Raw genomic sequence first — 21192 nt, forward strand, 5'->3', positions numbered from 1 at the left:
TTTGCAGATGACCTTAGTTTCATGTTTGTCTCCTGTGAGAATGCAAGCCCCAAATGTGCCCGTGTGTAATGCTTAGATGAGTGGTTTTGGGGTTCCCTCTGTGGTGCAGTGGGTTAAGGATCTGGTATTGCCGTATCTGTGACTACTGTTTGGATTCCATCCCTGGCTTGGGAACTTCCATATGCTGCAAGTGCAGCTAAAAAAGAAAAAAAAAAAGAGTGCTGTTGATGAATTAACGCAAATTATTAACTGTATGGTTCATTAGCAAAAATGAATTTTGGGAAAATGCAAATTAATTCTAGGAGTTCATGCAAATCAATATGGACTTTTTTTATGAAAATATCTTAATGTTTGCCTTCCTGGGCTCTTAAAAATAACTCATCTTCAATTCATAGTACTATGCAGTTTTCTAAATATATGAATAATGTAGAGTTCAGAACTTATTGATCTGACTAGAGATAATATCAGAACACCTATGGGAAGGTAAATATATACACTCATTTAATACACAAGTCTTTACACAATAAACAATGATGATGAGCCAAGATAAACACATGATGAGCAGTAGATGTGTTGTATAAGAACCCCAATTTGCAAGTCCCTCTGGGTGGTAGGAACGCATTCAGACAACACTGCCCTCTCCATTGCATGGAATAGCTCTCTATTTCAATAGAAAATCTCTCCCCACAAGTGTGGGGGTCTCTCCTCAATGTGTAATTAAACTTTGGGGTGCTTTGGGGTAACTCCCTTGAGCCCTGGATGTTGTATTGGAGAACCTTTATAGTAAGCATCCATGGGAGACAAAAGTTACTAAGGGTCAAGTATGAACTCACTTTTTTTGGAGAGGGAATTTCTGAGGATAAATTGCATCTAGCTCTGTGGCTTGGGCAGACCTCATAAGATAGCATGGAAATTGGCTCAGCCTTTTATTGTAACCGTTATTGTGCTGACTGATAGACAACTCGTGAAACGAGTGGGTTGTCGTTAGGCAGAATCTGGCTTGTCCTTCCCTCCAGATTGTGGTGCCAGGAAACACCCGCATGGTGACGTTGGAACGGCTGATTCCGGACACCCCCTATTCTGTGAACATCGTGGCCCTCTACGCGGATGGGGAGGGTGATCCCAGCCCTGCCCAGGGACGAACATGTGAGGCAGAAACCTTTCTCCACCCACTTCCTTGGTAGGGGGCTGGGAGGTGGGTGGGGAGTGAGGGGTGTGGGAGCTGCCTCCACCTGCGCAGGTGAGGGGAGGCCCCAGGGCCCCACCTGCATGTTCAGGAGGGCACCTTGGTCTGTGACTGCCCTCTGAGCTGAGTGAATGCCATCTAGCCATTTTCTCACCTGGGCCCTGAGTTCAGGAGGGGCTTCTTCCCTTCTTCTGCCCTGTGGTGGGTCTTTTCACCAACTGGGCACTTGGGGAACACGAGGCCTCTCTATTTCATTAAACAGGAGGTGGTTACAATAATTAAAAGAATCCCTTTCTCTCCCAGTCGGTACTTTCAGGTTCCACCTTAGCTCTTTGTTCCTGAAAGTTCAGCATGTAGCTCTGAAGACAGCACTTTTTGCTGTTTATGATACATCAAAATCAGAGATGGGGAATTCCTTTTGTGGCTCAGCAGAAGCGAACCCGACTAGCATCCATGACAATGGGGGTTCTATCCTGGCATCGCTCAGTGGGTTAAGGATCTGGCATTGCCGGGAGCTGTGGTGTAGGTCGCAGATGTGACTTGGATCTCTCGTTGCTGTGGTTGTGGTGTAGGCCAGCAGCTGCAGCTCCGATTGGATCCTTAGCCTGGGAACCTCCATATACTGCAGGTGTGGCCCTATAAAAGCAAAAAAAAAAAAAAAAATAGATGTGTATTTTCTCATAAGAGAGGGAGCAACTCAGAGGGTGGTAAAATATCTGGGTACATCCTTTTATACCCCTGCCCCCCTCCGCATCATCACAAGCACAGACAGCCACTAACTGTACTGTATTTATTTATCTAGTGCCACGAAGTGGACCAAGAAACCTGAGAGTCTTTGGGGAGACAACCAACAGTCTCTCGGTAGCCTGGGACCATGCAGATGGGCCAGTGCAGCAGTACAGGATCATCTATTCCCCTACTGTCGGTGATCCAATTGATGAATATGTGAGTCTGGCACCCATTTGTCTGAGCTTTTTGGAATCTTTTACCTGGATGGAGGGTGGGAGTACACTGTCCTCTTTAGGAAGTGCTGTAATGACAGTTGGGTCCTTGATTCTGTGTGGACTGTGTGACAGTCCCATCGTACATGATAGTCTCTGACACATGAGATGATATTGGGGCCACCTGCTTGTGCCTAGGGTGACTTCCCAAACTACAGTCAGTGTCTTTGGGCTCATTTATTTTCTAAAGACAGCTTGAAAATTGTCTTATCTCAAAGATGCATATTTATACCATAAGAGCAGTTCCCATCGTGGCTCAGTGGTAACTAGTATCCGACTAGTATCCATGAGGATGCAGGTTCCATCTCTGGCCTCGCTCAGTGGGTTAATGATCTAGTGTTGCCGTGAGCTGTGGTGTAGGTCACAGAAGTGGCTCTGATCCCGAGTTGCTGTGGCTGTGGTGTAGACCGGCGGTTACAGCTCTGATTTAACCCCTAGCCTGGGAACCTCCAAAAGCCGTGGGTGTAGCTCTAAAAAGACACACACACAAAACATACCGTAAGAACTGAGTCTGGTGAAACATGAGATCTATTTTTCTAAGCTACCTAAATTAACATTTGAGTGATGGTAAGTATCTAAATGTGAACCTTTCTGTAAATATAATTCCTCCATAAGGTCTCCCTTCAATGCTCCAGGGCTAATCAAGCTGTCTTTTCTGTGAATGTAACATCTTTTGTTTGGGATAAATACTTTCATACTGACTTCGAGCTTTAAAAAAGAAAATTTTTTTATTTAATGATTTTTATTTTTTCCATTTTAGTTGGTTTACTGTGTTCTGTCAATTTTCTACTGTATAGCAAAGTGACCTAGTCACACACATACATATACATTCTCTCTCTCTCTCTCTATATATATATATATACACACACATTCTTTTTCTCACATTATCCTCCATCATGCTCCATCATAGGTGACTAGCTACAGTTCCCTGTGTTATACAGTAGGGTCTCATTGCTTATCCACTGCAAAGGCAATAGTTTACGTCTATTAACCCCAGATTCCCAGTCCATCCCACTCCCTCCCCCTCCCCCTCCCCCTTGGCAACCACAAGTTTGTTCTATAAGTCCATGAGTTTCTTTTCTGTGGAAAGGTTCATTTGTGCCGTATATTAGATTCCAGATATAAGTGATATTGTATTTGTCTTTCTCTTTCTGACTTATTTCACTCAGTATGAGAGTCTCTAGTTCCATTCATGTTGCTGCAAATGGCATTGTTTTGTTCTTTTTTATGGCTGAATAGCATTCCATTGTGTATATGTAGCACATCTTCTTAATCCATTCATGTGTCGATGGACATTTATGTTGTTTCCATGTCTTGGCTATTGTGAATAGTGCTGCAATGAACATAGGGGTGCATGTGTCTTTTTCAAGGAAAGTTTTTCTGGATATATGCCCAAGAGTGGGATTGCTAGGTCATATAGTAGTTCTATATTTAATTTTATGAGGTACCTCCATACTGTTCTCCATAGTGGTATTATCAATTTACATTCCCACCAACAGTGTAGGAAGGTTCCCTTTTCTCCACACCCTCTCTGGCATTTGTAATTTGTTGACTTGTTAATGATGCCCATTCTGACTGGTGTGAGGTGGTATCTCATAGTAGTTTTGATTTGCCTTTCTCTAATAATCAGTGATGATGAGCAATTTTTCATGTGCTTGTTGGCCATCTGTGTATCTTCTTTGGAGAAATGTGTTCAGGTCTTTTCCCCATTTTTCAATTGGGTTGTTGGTTTTTTTGCTATTGAGTTGTGTAAGCTGTTTGTATATTTTAGAGATTAAGCCCTGTCAGTTACATTGTTTGAAACTATTTTCTCCCATTCCATAGGTTGTCTTTTTTTTTTTTTATGGTTTCCTTTGCTGTGCAAAAGCTTCAGTTTGATTAGGTCCCATTGGTTTATTTTTGTTTTTATTTTTGTTGCCTTGGGAGACTGACCTGTGACTTGAACTTTTGAGTGTCATATTTTATCACTCTAGAAGTAGATTCAGGTTTCTTGTAGCTCTCAATTTGCATATCCATCTGCTACGGATGGAGGAACTCACTACTTTCTTTAAAGTTCAGTGATTAATTGATGCGATAGGTTGGTAGATTATATAGGATGTTGGCTGTAAGGCAGTTCTGCGGTTTGCAGCCATTTTGCCACCCATGGCTCTTTGATTGTTCCTTCCTCATCATCCCTCTATTATAAAACATGTTATCTACTTGAACTTGATATATTAAGCTTTAGTTTAAGACCTTGTTTTAATTAATCAGAAACTCACATAACTGCCATTTACTGTTTCTGATTAAAATGAGATAAGTGGTATTACGACATTTAGTTTGCCAAAGCAGAGAGGCTCAGGCTTTAGTGTCTATTCAGTCTTGCCATGGGCAAATAGGCCATTTCCCAACACTTTCTGAAAACATTAAAAATGTAACTTTTCAGGAGTTCCCCTTGTGGCTCAGTGGTAAGGAACCCGAGTAGTATCCATGAGGATGCAGGTTGGATCCCTGGCCTTGCTCAGTGGATTAAAGAGCCGGTGTTGCCATGAGCTGTGGTGTAAATTGTAGATGTGGCTTGGATCCTGTGTTGCTGTGGCTGTAGTGTAGGCCAGCAGCTGTAATTCCAATTCAACCCCTTGCTTGGAAACTTCCATATGCCATGGGTGTGGCCCTAAAAAGAAAAAAAAAAAAAGAAAGAAAGAAAGAAAAAATGTATAAATTTCCCCAGAATTCACCATTTGGTATCAGAGTATATTCCATTTGGAGTTCACTCACCTAAGTGTTGTTTGTGGAAGTTAACACAGGGCTGGGAGAGAGATTGAGAGATCTGTCATTTCCTCTTCACAGAGTCCATCGAATGTGTTTTCTATTCCCTCTTTTTCATCTTTCTCACCTAATTAGTATCAGTCCAACAGTCAGTGCTCTTGAGGATGGAAACCAAGCTCATTTTTGCTCCCTAGTATGTTCCCATGGTGGGCACAGGATACATATTTGTTGAAGGAACATGTGAAGCAGACACAGCAGGATGGGGAGGGGAGGGGAGGAGCAGGGCTCAGTTACATGGGCAGAGGCAACATTCAGCAACTGCCTTTCATCCTCACAACTCCCTTCTAAGATGCTGAGCCACAAGACTGGGTGGTAGCTGATGGGGGATTTGACAACTCTTTTACAACTATTCTCCTTGCTGCACAGCAGCAGGATAGACAGTATGCCTTGCCATGGGCATCGCACAACAAAAACCATGAGGAAAACACCACTCTATGTGGGAATCCGAGAAACATTGACCTGGAAGTCCTCCAGCTGATGATAACTCTGTAATTTAACTTCCCCTGCAGACCACAGTCCCAGGCAGAAGAAATAATGTAATACTACAGCCCCTGCAGTCTGATACCCCGTATAAAATTACTGTTATTGCTGTTTATGAAGATGGAGATGGAGGCCATTTGACAGGAAATGGAAGAACTGGTAAATGTCTTATAACTTTAATAATCTTTAAATTGGGGAGTGTTCGAACATATACATCTCAGACACTAATAATGTGTTAACAGTTGATTAGATATTTGAATTTTGTCAAAATGATACCAGAATAGAATGTGTTTTTAATTTTTTAAAGGTCCATTAAAAGAAGGAGAATGAGACAAAAATCTACATATTTTGCTTTGCTTTAGATAGTTTTATTTTTTTTTGGAAAACCATTGCACAGTCTGTGAATAATGTTTTAGTTTGTGTGATATCAGTTAAGGCCACAGCTATTAACCCAGTCAATTAGGTATCAGCAAAAACCACCCCATCACCATAGAATATTTTCTTTTTTCTTTTTGGCTATACCCATGGCATGCAGAAGTTCCCGAGCCAGGGATCAAACCCATGCCATAACAGTGACCTAAGCTGCTGCAATGACAACACTGGATCCTTAACCTGCTGCACCACAAGAGAACCCCAGCTATTGAATCTTAAGCCATAAAAAAGAGGCAAGATAATTAGCAATCATCTTCTGTCTTTACAACTTTAGCTTTTTTTTAAAAAAAATTTTAGCTATTGTACCAAGTCATTTTACCAAGAATTTCCAGGTCCTGGCGCCTTTTCTAGCTTACATGGGTGACAGTTTCTTATGGTTTAGATCTTGAGTTCTCCAGTTTGGTTTCTGGATTCACCCGAGAAACTTTAAAAAGGCTCATGCCTGCGTACCACCCCCAGACAGAGATACTGATGTAATCTGTCTGAGATGTGGCCTGGACCTGCTGAAGTTCTGGTTTGCAGCTGAGAGTCCTGGTTGAGCATGAGGGCAGGCTGGGCCCTTGGCCTGTTAGGTTCCTGTGCTGGGAGGTATTGATAATACTCTTTTTTTTTTTTTTTTTGGTCTTTTTAGGTCTGCACCTGCGGCATATGGAGGTTCGTAGGCTAGGGATCAAATTGGAGCTGTAGCCACTGGTGTACACCACAGCTTGCAGCAACGCCAGATCTTTAACCTACTGAGACCAGGGTTTGAACCTGAATCCTCATGGATGCTAGTCATATTCTTTTCTGCTGAGCCATGATGGGAACTCTGATAATACTCTTCCACTTCACTTAGTGATGTTCCTTGCTACACTTAGTTGCCCAAACTCCTTCTATACCTAAACAGTTTTGATGACTTTACAGGATTTGGGAGAGGCAACATTTGAAAGCTCCTGAGAGAAAAGTGGGACCAGAGTATTTTAGGCCAGGAATTTGCACATTTATGAACACCTATTGTCTGCAGAATGGAGCCAACAGAGACTCTAGTGACTCAAAATGATTTTAATTTAACAGCTTCCCATTTTGACTTTTAGGTTACAGAATCTATTTTGGTACTTTTCTGGAGGAAATGGTGTATTTCAGAATTTTGAGCTTAATCAAAATATATATAAAACATCTCTGCTAGGTCTTGAATTTTTCAGAAAAGGCCAAAGCCACTTCTGATGTCTCTGGTGAAAAAGTTTTTGATGTTGAGGTCCTTATTTGTGTGATGCTGTGAATTACACTCTGGCTGACTAACCGGCTTTCTCACAGCATTGCCCTGGAGGCCTGAGGATTTACTCTAGGTTGTATTGTAGAGGATAAAATAGCTCTGGAGGAGCACCTCACTTTAGCTGCTAGAGCTGTGTGGTCTGGAGTAAAGCATATCTTACTTACATGGTAACGTGTTGGATCTAACAATCTGTAATCATGCAAAAAATGGTGGAATTCCTGCTATGGCACAGTGGGTTAAGAATCCAACTGCAGTGGCTCAGGTCACGGGGAGGTGTAGGTTCTATCCCAGCCTAGGGCAGTGAGTTAAAGGATTTGGCATTGTCATCCTAGGTTGCAGCTATGCCTCAGATTCAGTTCCTGGCCTAGGAACTTCTGTGTGCTGTGGATGCAGCCACTAAAAAAAAAAAAAAAAAAAAAGCAAGAAATAGTATAGGTTTCTTTTATTTTCTATAATTCTGCATTGTATAACATACCAGCTTTGGAAATCACCACTTCCTGTGTCCATTTGATTTACCATTTGAATTTGGAAAGCTACTAAGCTTTCTTTGGGACCATTCTTTTTTTTTTTTTTCAGGGCTGCACTGGTGGCATATGGAAGTTCCCAGGCTAGGGGTTGTATGGAGCAGCTGCTGGCCTTCACCACAGCCACAGCAATGAGGGATCTGAGCCGCATCTGTAACCTACACCACAGCTTATTGCAACTCCGGATCCTTAACCCACTGAGCGAGGCCAGAGATCAAACCCACGTCCTCTTGGATCCTAGATGGGTTCGTTTCTGGTGAGCCATGAGGGGAATTCCCTCTTTGGAACATTTCAATGCCTCTTCATTGTTTCCTGGAGCAGGACATTATGGGATTTTATTAACTTGCTCTCATGGGGCTTCGCTGTCAGTGCTCATAAAGTTCCACACTCTCCTGGTTTGTCAATAAAAGGTCAGTAATGTGTGCCAATGTTTGTTTTCAGTGGGATTACTTCCTCCTCAGAACATACACATCTCTGACGAGTGGTATACGAGATTCAGGGTGTCCTGGGATCCTTCACCCTCTCCAGTCCTTGGATATAAAATTGTGTACAAGCCAGTGGGTAAGGAAGCATCTTCATCATTGTAGGAATGCTTTGGAGGGTTATTTGTGCATGAATGTGTTCTTTATGGTACCCCCACAATTAGATTCTCCTAATAATTCAGTTACTACATCTGGTCCTCTCTGACCAGAGATAATGTTTCTGGAAATAGTATTATCATTGGTATAGATGCAACTCCTATTAATTTTCATGACTAAAATGTTTGACCTGGTTCATAAAATCTCACAAGTTGAAGCTGTTTGTGTTCAAATGACTGATATGTTCTTAGGATTGTGAAATAATGCATATTTAATCAATATAAACTTCTGTATTTTTCCCATCATATCAAGGTATTATTCCATTTAGGGCATGTGTATTTTAGTTTATGACATGCTTGCTTGCAACTTCCCACTGACACATTCATCTCTATTAATTTGGATATCACCTCTATTAAATTATTTGCGATCTTTCTTTCCATGTTCTGTCTACATGTTTAGCAAAATGGAAGAAAAAGACTCTTGGACTAAATTTGTTGGGGTAGCTTCTATGTACCCAGGAAGGGTGCTAACTAGAAAAATATAAAGGAGAGAAGGCAAGAGGACAGATATGTGAGCCTGTGAAAGAAATGGAGCAAGAACTTAAAAGGGGAGGACTTTCAGCAATTGCACTGCATGGAATGGGGTGCAAGATAGATGTCCTTAAATCTTCACTACAACAGAAAAATGTCAAGTGGCCACCTAGAATGTATAGCGCACTATGCTGGCAAAGTGAAGCTTAGAGAAGAGGCTTGAGCATCTAGGGTAGTGGACCGTGTGATGATTTATTCATTAAAGCAATGTTTATTACATGCCTGCTACATTCTAGGCAGTGTGTCATGCTTTGAAAATAGCCAGGAAGAGGATTCAGTCTCTGCCCACAGCCTTATAGGCACCACATCATAGAGCACACATTATAGGGAGAAAGTGCTGAAGGGCTGCTGTTTGTACCACTATTTGTGATAAGGTATTTGATTTTAAGCAAAATTGCAGACTAGGGATGGCATATTTCTTTGTGTTTCTGTGATTGTTTTTAAAGGTTCCAACGAGCCCATGGAAGTCTTTGTTGGAGAAGTGACATCATACACGTTGCACAATCTCAACCCCAGCACCACCTATGATGTCAATGTGTATGCTCAGTATGATTCTGGACTCAGCGCCCCTCTGGCGGACCAGGGCACTACATGTGAGTCCCCTCGCTTTGCCTGGTTTAAGAAAGAGTGTAGTACAAATTCTGAGGTCAGTCTGTTTCAATTGTTAATTTTTTAATTTGTATTTTTTTTGGGTGGATCTTCTTAAAGGTGCATTTTTATTTTTTAAAAATTTTATTTATTTATATATTTTTGTCTTTTGTTTTTTTAGGACCGCACCTGCAGCATATGGAGGTTCCCAGGCTAGGGGCTGAATTGGAGCTATAGCAGCCAGCCTGTGCCGTAGCCATAGTAACCCACTGAGCAAGGCCAGGGGTCAAACCTGCATCCTCATGGATACTAGTCGGGTTCATTAACTACTGAGCCATGATGGGAACTCCTATTTTATTTACTTTTTATTAAAGTATAGTTGATTTACAATGTTGTGCCAATTTTTTGCTGTATAGCAAAGTGACCCAGTCATTCATATGTATACAGTTCCTTTTTATACTATCTTCCATCATGTTCTGTCCCAAGAGATTGGATATAGTTCCCTGTGCTGTACAGTTGGACCTCATTGTTCATCCATTCTAAATGTAATAGTTTGCATCTACTAACCCCAAATTCCCACCCCCTCTCCCCATCCCCTTGGCAACCATAAGTCTGTTCTCTATGTCCATTAGTCTGTTTCTGTTTTGTAGGTATGTTCATTTGTGCCATATTTTAGATTCCACATATAAGTGTTGTCATATGGTATTTGTCTTTCTCTGTCTGACTTACTTAAGTTACTATGAGAATCTCTATTTGCATTCATGAGGTCAGTTTTAATTTTCTTCTGTAACATATGCATGTTTCCTCAGCTTTGAGTAGGTAACTCTTTTGTGTCAAACTAAACAAATACTTAGGTAATATAATCAAGTACACTATATATATATATATGAGATATGCTTATTTCATATAAAATACATTGAGCTTTAAAAGATAAAAATTATAGAAATTATGATTTCATTGATGAATAATCTGTAAGGTTAGAGTTGGGATGCTATGCGGTTTTTCTTGATGTTTGATGTTAAACATATATTACCTAAACGCATTGGTCTAATTGAAAGTTTTCACAGCCATGCTCTGATGACTGATTCAGCTAACAGAGAGATTTTATCACCAAGTGCTTTAATAATTGCTTAAGGACTTAGCAGATAGCCTTTTAGAAACATTTCTAATTATTTTTCCTGAGATGTGTTTGGCATTCACAGTGTCAGGATGGCCTACAGGCAGACCTCATTTTATTGCACTTGGCTTTATTGCACTTCTCAAATGCTGCATTTTTTATAAATTGATGGTTTGTGACATCATGGCATGGAGCAAATCTGCTGGTGCCATTTTTTCCAACAGGATCTGCGCACTTCATATCTCTGTGCTCTGTGTCATGTTTGATAGTTCTTGTAATATTCCAGATTTTTTCGTTATTATTTTGTTATGGTGATCTGAGATCAGTGATCTTGATGTTACTATTGCAAAAAGATGGCAATTTGCTGAAGTCTCAGATGATGGTTAACATTTTTTTAGCGATAAATTTTTTTTTTTTTTTTGGTCTTTTGTGTGTGTGTGTGTGTGTGTGTGTGTGGTCTTTTTAGGGCTGTACCTGGTGGCATATGGAAGTTCCCAGGCTAGGGGTTGAATCAGAGCTGCAGCTGCTGGCCTACGCCACAGCCACAGCAACACGGGATTTGAGCCACACCACAGCCACAGCAACACGGGATTTGAGCCATGTCTGTGACCTACACCACAGCTCATGGCAACGCTGGATCTTTAACCCACTGAGTGAGGCCAGGGATTGAACTCACATCCTCATGGATACTAGGTGGGTTCTTAACCTGATGAGCCACAATGGGAAGTCCAATAAATTTTTTTTTTTAAAATGAAAGTATGAACATGATTTTTTAGATATAGTGCTATTTCGCCCTTAATAGACTATAGTATAGTGTAAACATAACTTTTATATGCACTGGGAAACCAAAATAGTTGTGGGGCTCGATTTATTGCACCAATATTTGCTTTATTGGAATGGAGCCTGCAGGATCTCCTAGGTCTGCCTGAATGTGGAATTTCCTTCCCTCGAAAATCCATGATAGAAAGGGAGGTCTGTTTTGGCTGTACTGTGTTTCCATGTATGTTTCATGTATGTTTTTTATAATGGGAAACTTTAGACATTATTTTTTTCAACCAAGGTGGAGATTTTAAAATTGCATTATGATTAAAAGTATGCTTTTTTGCATTATTTATGAGGTGAATCTCTTTCTTTCTTTCTTTTGTAGTGTATTTGAATGTGACAGATCTGAAAACTTACCAGGTTGGGTGGGACACTTTCTGTGTCAGGTGGTCAGCTCATCGGGCAGCCACTTCCTACAGGCTGAAACTAAGCCCTTCAGATGGTACGTGTCCAGAAAAATGAACTGGAGCACAGAGTGGCAACATTTTAAATTTCAGTAAAGACCTTGTTATGTTTATAAAATGATATATTTATATGTCTTTAAATACAATTAATGGCAATGATGACATTTTCTTTTGCCACCCTAATCAGGAACGAGAGGGCAAGAAATTACAGTGCGAGGATCAGAAACCAGCCACTGCTTCACTGGCCTGTCACCAGACAATGATTATGGTGTCACTGTCTTTGTGCAGACACCAAATCTTGAAGGACCCGGAGTCTCTGTCAAAGAGCACACTAGTAAGTTTTTGCATCACCTGGAAGGGTTTCTGTAATGCTTTAGAATTGCTGTGACTGGGGAAGACCTGAATGAGTCCTGTGTGGACACTTCTTCTTCCAAGCAGCAGTGATGACGTGGTGGCATGGTCTTGAGGCATGTCTGTGGCTGGTTCAGCACCTTTATCTGCAGCAAATCTGTGCTGCCCCAAAAGAGTTGGCAGAATTTTAAGGAGAGACTGAAGGAGGGAGAGCTGGCTCTAGCTGGTGGGTGAGAAGGTGAATTAGTGACCTTGGCACATTTGATTGGATCTGACAATCTTACCTTCTCCCTGTGAATCTGGGCTTCACTTCCCACAGCTGTAGTCAGTGTTGAATGACTACCAGTGGTACCACATTTGGACAACATAGAATTCCCAGCATGTCAGTGCCAGTGAGACTTAATTTGTTATTGAGGAAATAAATGGCTCTTATAGTTTACTTTCTGGGATATGAAATGTGCACATGTTGTGTTTTTCTAATTATTATTATTATTTTGCTTTTTAGGGTTGCACTTGTGGCATATGGAAGTTCCCAGACGAGGGGTCAATTGGAGCTACAGCTGCAGGCCACAGCCACAGCAACACCAGATCCGAGCCACCTCTGGGACCTACACCACAGCTCACCAGAATGCTGGATCTATGACCCACTGAGCAAGGCCATGGATTGAACCTTCATCCTCATGGATACTAGTTGGATGCACTGCCACTGAGCCACAATGGGAATGCCTCTAATTATTATTTTTAATTCTAGCTGTAAAACCAACAGAAGCCCCTACAGAGCCACCCACACCTCCTCCACCTCCAACGATTCCACCTGCCCGTGAAGGTGAGTGCCCTGATCAGGCAGTACACACAGCCCATGGGAATTGAAAGCCTTCTTGTTTATGCAGCCTATACATAATTTACAGTTGATAGAGAGCAGTTCTGATTTATAATTCCTGCCAAAGATTTTTTAGATTAAAGGAAAAGATTAGCAGTAATTTGCTCTTCTGCCCCTCCAGGCACATTGTAGTGTGAATAAAACCAGTCATATACCGTTCCAGCTCTTCAAACTGTTTTCTCAGTTTTGTAGCTGAAGGTCTCTTAATACCTTACATAAGTCAGTCACGTGGTGGGTCTTTCTTTCTGTGGGCTGTTGGCATCAGTAGGCACCGGGAACCTTTTGGGCTAAATTTGCACCATAACCCCTGGAGCCCTTGGCTTTGGAATTCCTGGCTTCTGAGCTGAATTCCTGGCCCTGGGTTCCACAAAGCTAAAAAGCTTCCATTCACCAAAGTCTGAGACATAATTGTCATTTGCAGTGAACTGGTAAAAAGGCATACACTGAACTATTAAGACTAGTTTCTCAGTAATCTGGGGCGGTGCTTAGTGCTGCATCAAATTAAGTTTCAGCTCATTAACTATTGGCTTCTTCTTTGCCCACATTCTGTTTGCAGCATTTCACTGAAAGCATTTCAGATTTTTAAAGTATTTTTCTTTTATCTTCGAAGGCTCTAGAATGCTACGACCTTATCAGACTTATGAAACTAGTAAAAGTAAAAGTTAAAAGTGTATTGTTATAGGATAAAATGGCACTGAGTTTCTTTAAACTAGACTATTAAAAGGAATTCAGTAAATCATTTTGGCTTAAAGACATTTACTTTTTTTTTTTCTTAGTAGGCTTTATTTTTTAGAGCAGTTTTCGCTTCACAGCAAAATTGAGCTGCAAGTACCTAGAAGTCCCATGCAAGCCACCTCCCCACCCACCCGCCAACCGCCTCTCAGCACCTCCACCAGATTGGGACATTGGTTATACTCTGTGAACCTATATTAGTGCCTCCTAATCACCCAGAGTCCTTATTTACATTAGGGCTCATTCTTGGTGTTGTACAGTTTGTGTGTTCAGTTTTTATGGCTATAATGGTGTTAAATTTTTGTTTTCAGAATTTAGTGTGAAGATTTAAATTAAAAATGTTTATTTTATCCCTCCCCTCCCTCCATCAGATTCTAGTGGCCTAATTTAAAAAGTCAGCTTATTTGCACCAAATCTTTGGTAATTATAGACAGAATCTCCAGACTCATTGATGACTGTTTTTAGTTTCTGTGCATTGTTTTTCCTTTGATTCCCTCCTCATTTACTGTTTGAAGCTACTTGAAGAATCCCATGAGGAGAGAGCTTTGTTTGCACGTGGATCTAAACAGATTGAATGATTCCAGAGCAGAAATTGAGGGCCAGTTAGAGGACGTTTTTCAAACATTATTATATGTGTGAGACATCTGGCATCTTTTCCTGCTGATTTGCACTAAGGAAGTTGCGGGGGGCGGGACTCTGCATTTCTGTGAAGCTCCCAGGGAATGCTGGAGCTGCTGGACTCCACTTGGAGTAGTAGCCAGGGGTTTCTCAGTGACATGACTTCACTTGAATTAAAGAATTTATGAAAATCGAGGGTGCTTCTGTGCTTTCTCCCCAGTATGCAAGGGGGCCAAGGCAGATATTGTGTTCTTGACTGATGCCTCCTGGAGTATCGGGGATGATAATTTTAACAAAGTGGTAAAATTCATCTTCAATACTGTGGGGGCCTTTGATGAAATCAGTCCTGCTGGAATTCAGGTGAGTGTCGTTTCATCTTGCTATTTCCTTCAAACTTTTTTTTTTTTTTTAATTTTATGGGAATATAATTGGCTTACTATGTTATGTTAGTTTCAGGTATAGAGCAAAGCAAATCAGATACACACACACACACACACACGTATACACACATAAGACACATACATCCATTCTTTTTCAGATTTTTCCCATCTAGCTTATTATACAGTATTGAGTAGAACACCTGTGTTACACAGTAGGTCTTTGTTACTTATCTGCTTTATATATAGTAATGTGAATATGTCAATCCCAAGCCCCTAATTTATCCCTCCCACCCCACATTTCCCTCTTGGTAACCATGATATTGGTTTCAAAATCTTTTTTGAAACAGAGTCTCTTTCTGTTTTGTCGGTCCTTTTGTATCATTTTCGAAGTAAGTCAGACAAAGACAAATATCCTATGAGATCACTCATATGTGGAAACTTCAAACTTTTAAAGAAGAAAGCCTTCACTATAAACTCTTTTAATTTGTTATTTTCTATTTTCTTTCCTTTTTTAAATTTTTTAATGATTTTTATTTTTTTCTATTATAGCTGGTTTACAGTGTTCTGTCAATTTTCTACTGTACAGTGAAGTGACCCAGTCATCCACCCTTGGGCATATATCTAGACAAAATTTTCCTTGAAAAAGACACATGCACCCATATGTTCATTGCAGCACTATTCACAATAGCCAAGACATGGAAATAATCTAAATGTCCATCTGTTTTCTTTACACATGTATTTTGGGGACAGACTTAAGGTGTAAATGATAAATAAATAGAAAAATAAACATACCTCTAAGTTTTTCCTCTTGGAGAATTTAGGAGATCCTGACTCTTCCTGCTTGAAACTTCTGACAATGATATATTTTCGTGAAAGATCCCTTCATGGTCAGGAAGTTATATGCATTGTGATTGTCATACTCTGTAAGTCAGAAGATTCAGTGGAGAATGGGGACTGGAGTGGGTGTGTGTGGAACTCTGCTGCCCCTTCTGTCATGACATTGGCTGACCAGAAGAGTGGCCCTTGTTGACTCAAAGGAAATTTCATCTGTTTTCCTACAAGGATAACCACAGTTATCTTGCTTTGGAATCTCTCCAAGTTTGTTTTCCTAGAGTGGGAACTTAGAAAAATTTTTCCTTTCATGACACACCTCAAAGATTACTTTCTCATTTAGCTCTGAGCTACCTTTAAAGCTCAGAATTCTCCACTCTTAACATACTCATAGACTCTTAACACTTGGGGCCAGCGGCTCTGTTATTCACTACTTCTTGGATTCTGTAACCTTAAAGACCCACTTCAAATTCCAGCTTTTGGGAGTGGCTTCCTTGATCATTTTAGGCATCCCATACTCCTGAAGACTTTTATCTATGTTGCTGTTGTAGCATGTATCACTTTATATTTCATGATATGTGTGATTCTTGTTTGCCTAAATGTTGATGATAAAGGCAAGAGACTATATTGAATTACTGCTTTTTTTTTTTTAATTATCTTCTTTCCCTCCCTATTCCTTTTGGTGAATTTTCTTCTTTATTTTGGTAGTTTGGACCTCTTCATCGTGACATCTTAGAGATGTTATGGAAATAAGAGATTTTGACATAAACCACAAATAGTTTCATAAACAAATCATGTCTTCTTTTATGGAAGAGTACTTTATGGAATGTATTAAATTCAAATTCCCAAATAATCCTGTGGATGTTATTCTAACCCAAGAAGAATAAAATGTCAGGCTAGCTATATTCTTAATGTAATATATCAGCAACTAAGCCATTTTAAAAATCCTTTTAGAAATTAAGATTTCTGATAAAAACTAATTTAAAAAGCTACCATATTTTATTAACTTCTGTGTGCCAGCTACTTGGATATACATAATTCTTACTCCTTAAAACAAATGTATAAAGTAAGTATATAATTATTTCCATTTCACTGATAAGAAAGATAAAGGCCCTTAGATGTTGGGAACTTACTCAATGTCAAAGCTATTAATTGGCAGAGCTAGGATTTGAGCCCATTGAATCCTAACTACAAAGCCTGTATTCTTTTCACTAAATGACACTGCTACTAAATTTGTGATGAGTGCTGATTATTATCACACATGTGACATTTTTATATTACCATGAAGATTACGTATAGTTAGTGGGAAGGCTCAGTTGGCTGAGAACCAATTGCTTAGCCAACCTTTGAGCTCAAGATGGTATGTTCTCATTTCTAATCCTGGAGCCTCACTGCTCTGCTGGTTTTCCCATCCCTTCTTACATCCTAGAGAAGATATACAGTTTACCTGCATGATTAACATCAATTAATGGACATTTTCATGGAAGATCAGAGATTTAATGAGACAACAGGAGTCCTGTTACTATATTGGCTATAAAGAGTTTACAGTATTCCGCCAGGTTGACACTTCTGTCCTCATTCTACAGCTAGAGGAAATCACTTGAAAGTTGAAATCTAAGAAGAGACTTACCCTCACTGCCAAACCACATTTCCTTTTAGGTCTCATTTGTGCAGTACAGTGACGAGGTCAAGTCTGAGTTTAAGCTGAACACCTACAATGACAAGGCTCTGGCCCTTGGGGCCCTCCAGAATATTCAGTACCGAGGAGGAAACACAAGAACAGGTACAGCTGATCAGCGTGTACATTGACCTAGACTCTCCAAAGCCTTTGGAATGATAGGCTGAGTGCAACTTGCACATTCAAAGTCTTACCAGTTGGGTGTGGGTCCTGGCTTCTGGAGAGTTTGCACTAAGATGACCCTGAAATGTTCTATGCTGCCTTCTACAGGCAAGGCTCTCACGTTTATTAAGGAGAAGGTCTTGACCTGGGAGAGTGGGATGAGGAAGAATGTCCCCAAGGTGCTGGTGGTGGTTACGGATGGTCGGTCCCAGGATGAGGTCAAGAAGGCGGCTTTGGTCATCCAGCAGTCAGGTGAGGAATGGCACACCTTTGAGGCCTAATGATTGCAACTTCTTATTTCCCCAGTTTCAAGTGTCCAGGAAAGATCGCCAAAACCAAAAAATGCTGAATTTACTTTATTGTTTCTCTCTCACTCTGTATTCCCTATCCTTCTAATGTTAGCTTACATTTAATTATGGAATAGTTTGATAATTCCTCAAAAATGACATGGTGTATTTTTTGTCCAAGACATGCTTCAGGGGTGTCTCCAAGAGCAGACTGTTTCCCCATAGTGGCTGGAAGGCTCCAGACAGCTATACTGGAGTGATCCTCGAGCAGGCCTCCTGCTGTAGCAGAAATGGATCTTGATGCTGGTTTAACCCTGTGCAAGGAGAGACATCACGTTTAGCACGTCTTGGCAGAGACCGACCCAAAGCAGACTGCTGGAAGGTTGACTGCAGAAGATTGGCAAGGCCTCAGGGAGATGTTGCTGGTGTAGATTTTGGCAGCCAGATGTCTTGGGAGCCTTGTTGTTGCACTGCCTTGATTAGTCATTTAGGATTTTTGGAGATTAAACCAGGTCTTTTTTTTTTTAAACTTTTTGTATCATTGTAGTTTCTACATGCGTTTGTAAGAAATGATTCAGAAAGACCCTAAACTACAGTACAATATCACAATCAGGAAAAATTATGTAGATGCAATCCACAGTGCTTATTCAGCTATGGCCACTTTTACCTGCCATTGTGTGTGTGTGTGTATGTGTGTGTGTGTGTGTGTGTGTTAGTGCTGTGAAGAAACCAGATCTTTTTTTTATGATACAAAAATCTAGTTTGTTTAATTTTTAATTACTACTTTTAATTTTCTCAAAATCCTATGGAGAGGTGTCAGATTAAGGTGGATTGTATCAGAGTCTTTCCACATCTAATAAATCTGGGGATATATATATATATATATATAATTTTATTACTCAAGTGAATTTATCACATCTGTAGTTGTATAATGATCCTCACAATCCAATTTCACAGGATTTCCATCCCACAGCCCAAGCACATCCCCCCATCCCCCAAACTGTCTCCTCCGGAGACCATAAGTTTTTCAATGTCTATGAGTCAGAATCTGTTCTGCAAAGAAGTTCAGTCTGTCCTTTTTTCAGATTCCACATGTCAGTGAAAGCATTGGATGTTGGCGTCTCATTGTATGGCTGACTTCACTTAGCATGATAATTTCTAGGTCCATCCATGTTGCTAAAAATGCTGGTATTTCATTCCTTTTAATGGCTGAGTAATATTCCATTGTGTACATGTACCACATCTTCTTGATCCACTCCTCTGTTGATGGACATTTAGGTTGTTTCCATGTCTTGGCTATTGCAAATAGTGCTGCAGTGAACATCGGAGTACATGTGTCTTTGCGAGTCATAGTTTTCTCTGGATAGATGCCAGGAGTGGGATTGTTGGATGAAATGGTAGTTCTATATTTAGTTTTCTGAGGCATTTCCATACTGTTTTCCACAGTGGTTGCACCAATTTACAATCCCACCAACAGTGTACTAGGGTTCCTTTTTCTCCACACCCTCTCTAGCACTTATTGTTTGTAGACTTTTTGATGATGGCCATTCTGGCTGGAGTAAGGTGGTACCTCATAGTGGTTTTGATTTGCATTTCTCTAATAATGAGTGATGTTGAACGTCTCTTCCTCTATTTTTTGGCCATCCCTATGTCTTCTTTGGAGAACTGTCTGTTTAGATCTTCTGCCCATTTTTGGATGGGGTTGTTTTGTTTTTTTGGTATGGAGCTGCAGAAGGTGTTTATAAATTTTGGAGATGAATTCCTTGTCAGTTGATTCACTTGCAAAGATTTTCTCCCATTCTGTGGGTTGTCTTTTCGTGTTGTTTAGGGTTTCCTTTGATGTGCAGAAACTTTTAAGTTTGATCAGGTCCCATTTGTTTATTTTTGTTTTTATTGGATTTGAGAAGATGTTGCTGTTGTTTATGTCAGAGTGTTTGGCCTATGTTTTCCTCTAAGAGTTTTATAGTGTCTGGTTTTATATCTAAGTCTTTAATCCATTTGGAGTTTATTTTTGTGTATGGTGTTAGGGAGTGTTCTAATTTCATTCTTTTCCATGTGGCCATCCAGTTTTCCCAGCACCACTTATTGAATAGGCTGTCTTTTCTCCTTTGTATATTTTTGCCTCCTTTGTCATAGATTAGTTGGCTGTAGGTGTGTGAAACTAGGTCTTTATTGTACTTCCATTAACACTCTTCCCCAGGCGGGGTCCAAGGGGGATGTAGTTGAGAGAACTCTCTGCTATGCATGATTTATTGTGGTACTAACTGTAAACTACTTCATTACCTGGAATTTGTTGCCTTGCATGTACAGAGTTCTTTGGCTACACGTATGAGTCATGATGAGTGCTAAGTCATACTGTTTTCTTACAATAGAGATTATCCTCTGCACTGATCTTTTCATAACGTTATGCCCTTTGAGCAGATTTCTACGTATTTTCTGCTCCCTATTGATTTAATTTTGGGATTATGAATGCTTGCTCCTCAAGTTACTTTATTTCTATTTAAGTAACTAATTCTTCATGTAAATAAATCTCTTTTTTTCTACTGTCAGATTATGCTTTTAGAATGAGAACTTTATTTGTATGAGTCTAAGTCAGTGAAAGTGTTTTACTGGTAGAAATTGTAGATTCCGTTTTGAAAGTGGTCAGGGTTTGTTGAGTAAATCAGTTTCAGGAATTCCAAGTTTAAAATGAGCCCTTTGTTGGTTTCTGAGTCACATAAGCTTGAAATGTTAATGTTGCCTAAGACAGCTACAGAATTAATGAGTATATTAAGTCTGTGCATCTGTGGAAGGAAATGAGTACCACATTAAGTCATTCTGCTATTAAAATGTTCGTATTTCCATTGTTAGCATTTTGTTGTAGGAAATCTAATGAACTGAATTTTCTAAGCCAGAAAATAGGAAGACCTGGAAAAAGTCCATCTTTGTTAGAGAGTTTATGCTAATTAAAAGGACTTCCTGCATAACCTGAAAGAATACTGCCTCATTTCTGATAAGATTTTATTTGGAATTGTTAAAAAAACAAAGGACAGAAAAAGGATGTGTGATTTTCTCTACGAACTCTGCTCTGTAGGGTTCAGTGTCTTTGTAGTTGGTGTGGCCGACGTCGACTACAATGAACTTGCCAACATCGCCAGCAAACCAAGTGAGCGGCATGTGTTCATCGTGGATGACTTCGAATCTTTTGAGAAGATAGAGGACAACCTCATCACGTTTGTCTGTGAAACTGCCACTTCAAGTAAGTCACGGTTCCTAGGGATCCCTAGTCTCACTTGCTTTGAAAGATAACTACTTAGTAGACAACTCTCCATCCCATACAAGATCAAGTCTGCACATAAATAGATCCTGGGAAACCATGTGAGACACTGATGAATCATTGTTCCTATTGGGATCATGCTGACTGTGCTTGTCAGAGGTCCGTTTTTAGATTTGAAGATGTAATATTCCTTGTATGGAAATCAAGTGTTGTAATATATCCTTTTCCCACCATCCCA

The 21192-nt window shown here is 40.2% G+C and overlaps 1 protein-coding gene across 4 annotated transcripts in view; it reads left to right on the plus strand.

Annotated features, from left to right (window-relative positions):
• Positions 1-21192, plus strand: part of COL12A1 (collagen type XII alpha 1 chain) — a 130505-nt gene that overhangs the window by 75561 nt on the left and 33752 nt on the right. For all 4 annotated transcript variants that reach the window (XM_047763788.1, XM_047763777.1, XM_047763792.1 and 1 more), the window contains 12 exons: positions 1017-1146; positions 1989-2131; positions 5502-5631; positions 8122-8241; positions 9295-9441; positions 11701-11817; positions 11967-12113; positions 12882-12956; positions 14581-14720; positions 17231-17354; positions 17520-17663; positions 20772-20936. In XM_047763788.1, the coding sequence (XP_047619744.1) occupies positions 1017-1146; positions 1989-2131; positions 5502-5631; positions 8122-8241; positions 9295-9441; positions 11701-11817; positions 11967-12113; positions 12882-12956; positions 14581-14720; positions 17231-17354; positions 17520-17663; positions 20772-20936 (1582 nt within the window). The remainder of the gene's footprint in view (positions 1-1016; positions 1147-1988; positions 2132-5501; positions 5632-8121; positions 8242-9294; positions 9442-11700; positions 11818-11966; positions 12114-12881; positions 12957-14580; positions 14721-17230; positions 17355-17519; positions 17664-20771; positions 20937-21192) is intronic.

The sequence above is a fragment of the Phacochoerus africanus genome, chromosome 2 (genome assembly GCF_016906955.1).
Source record: "Phacochoerus africanus isolate WHEZ1 chromosome 2, ROS_Pafr_v1, whole genome shotgun sequence".
NCBI lineage: Eukaryota > Metazoa > Chordata > Mammalia > Artiodactyla > Suidae > Phacochoerus > Phacochoerus africanus.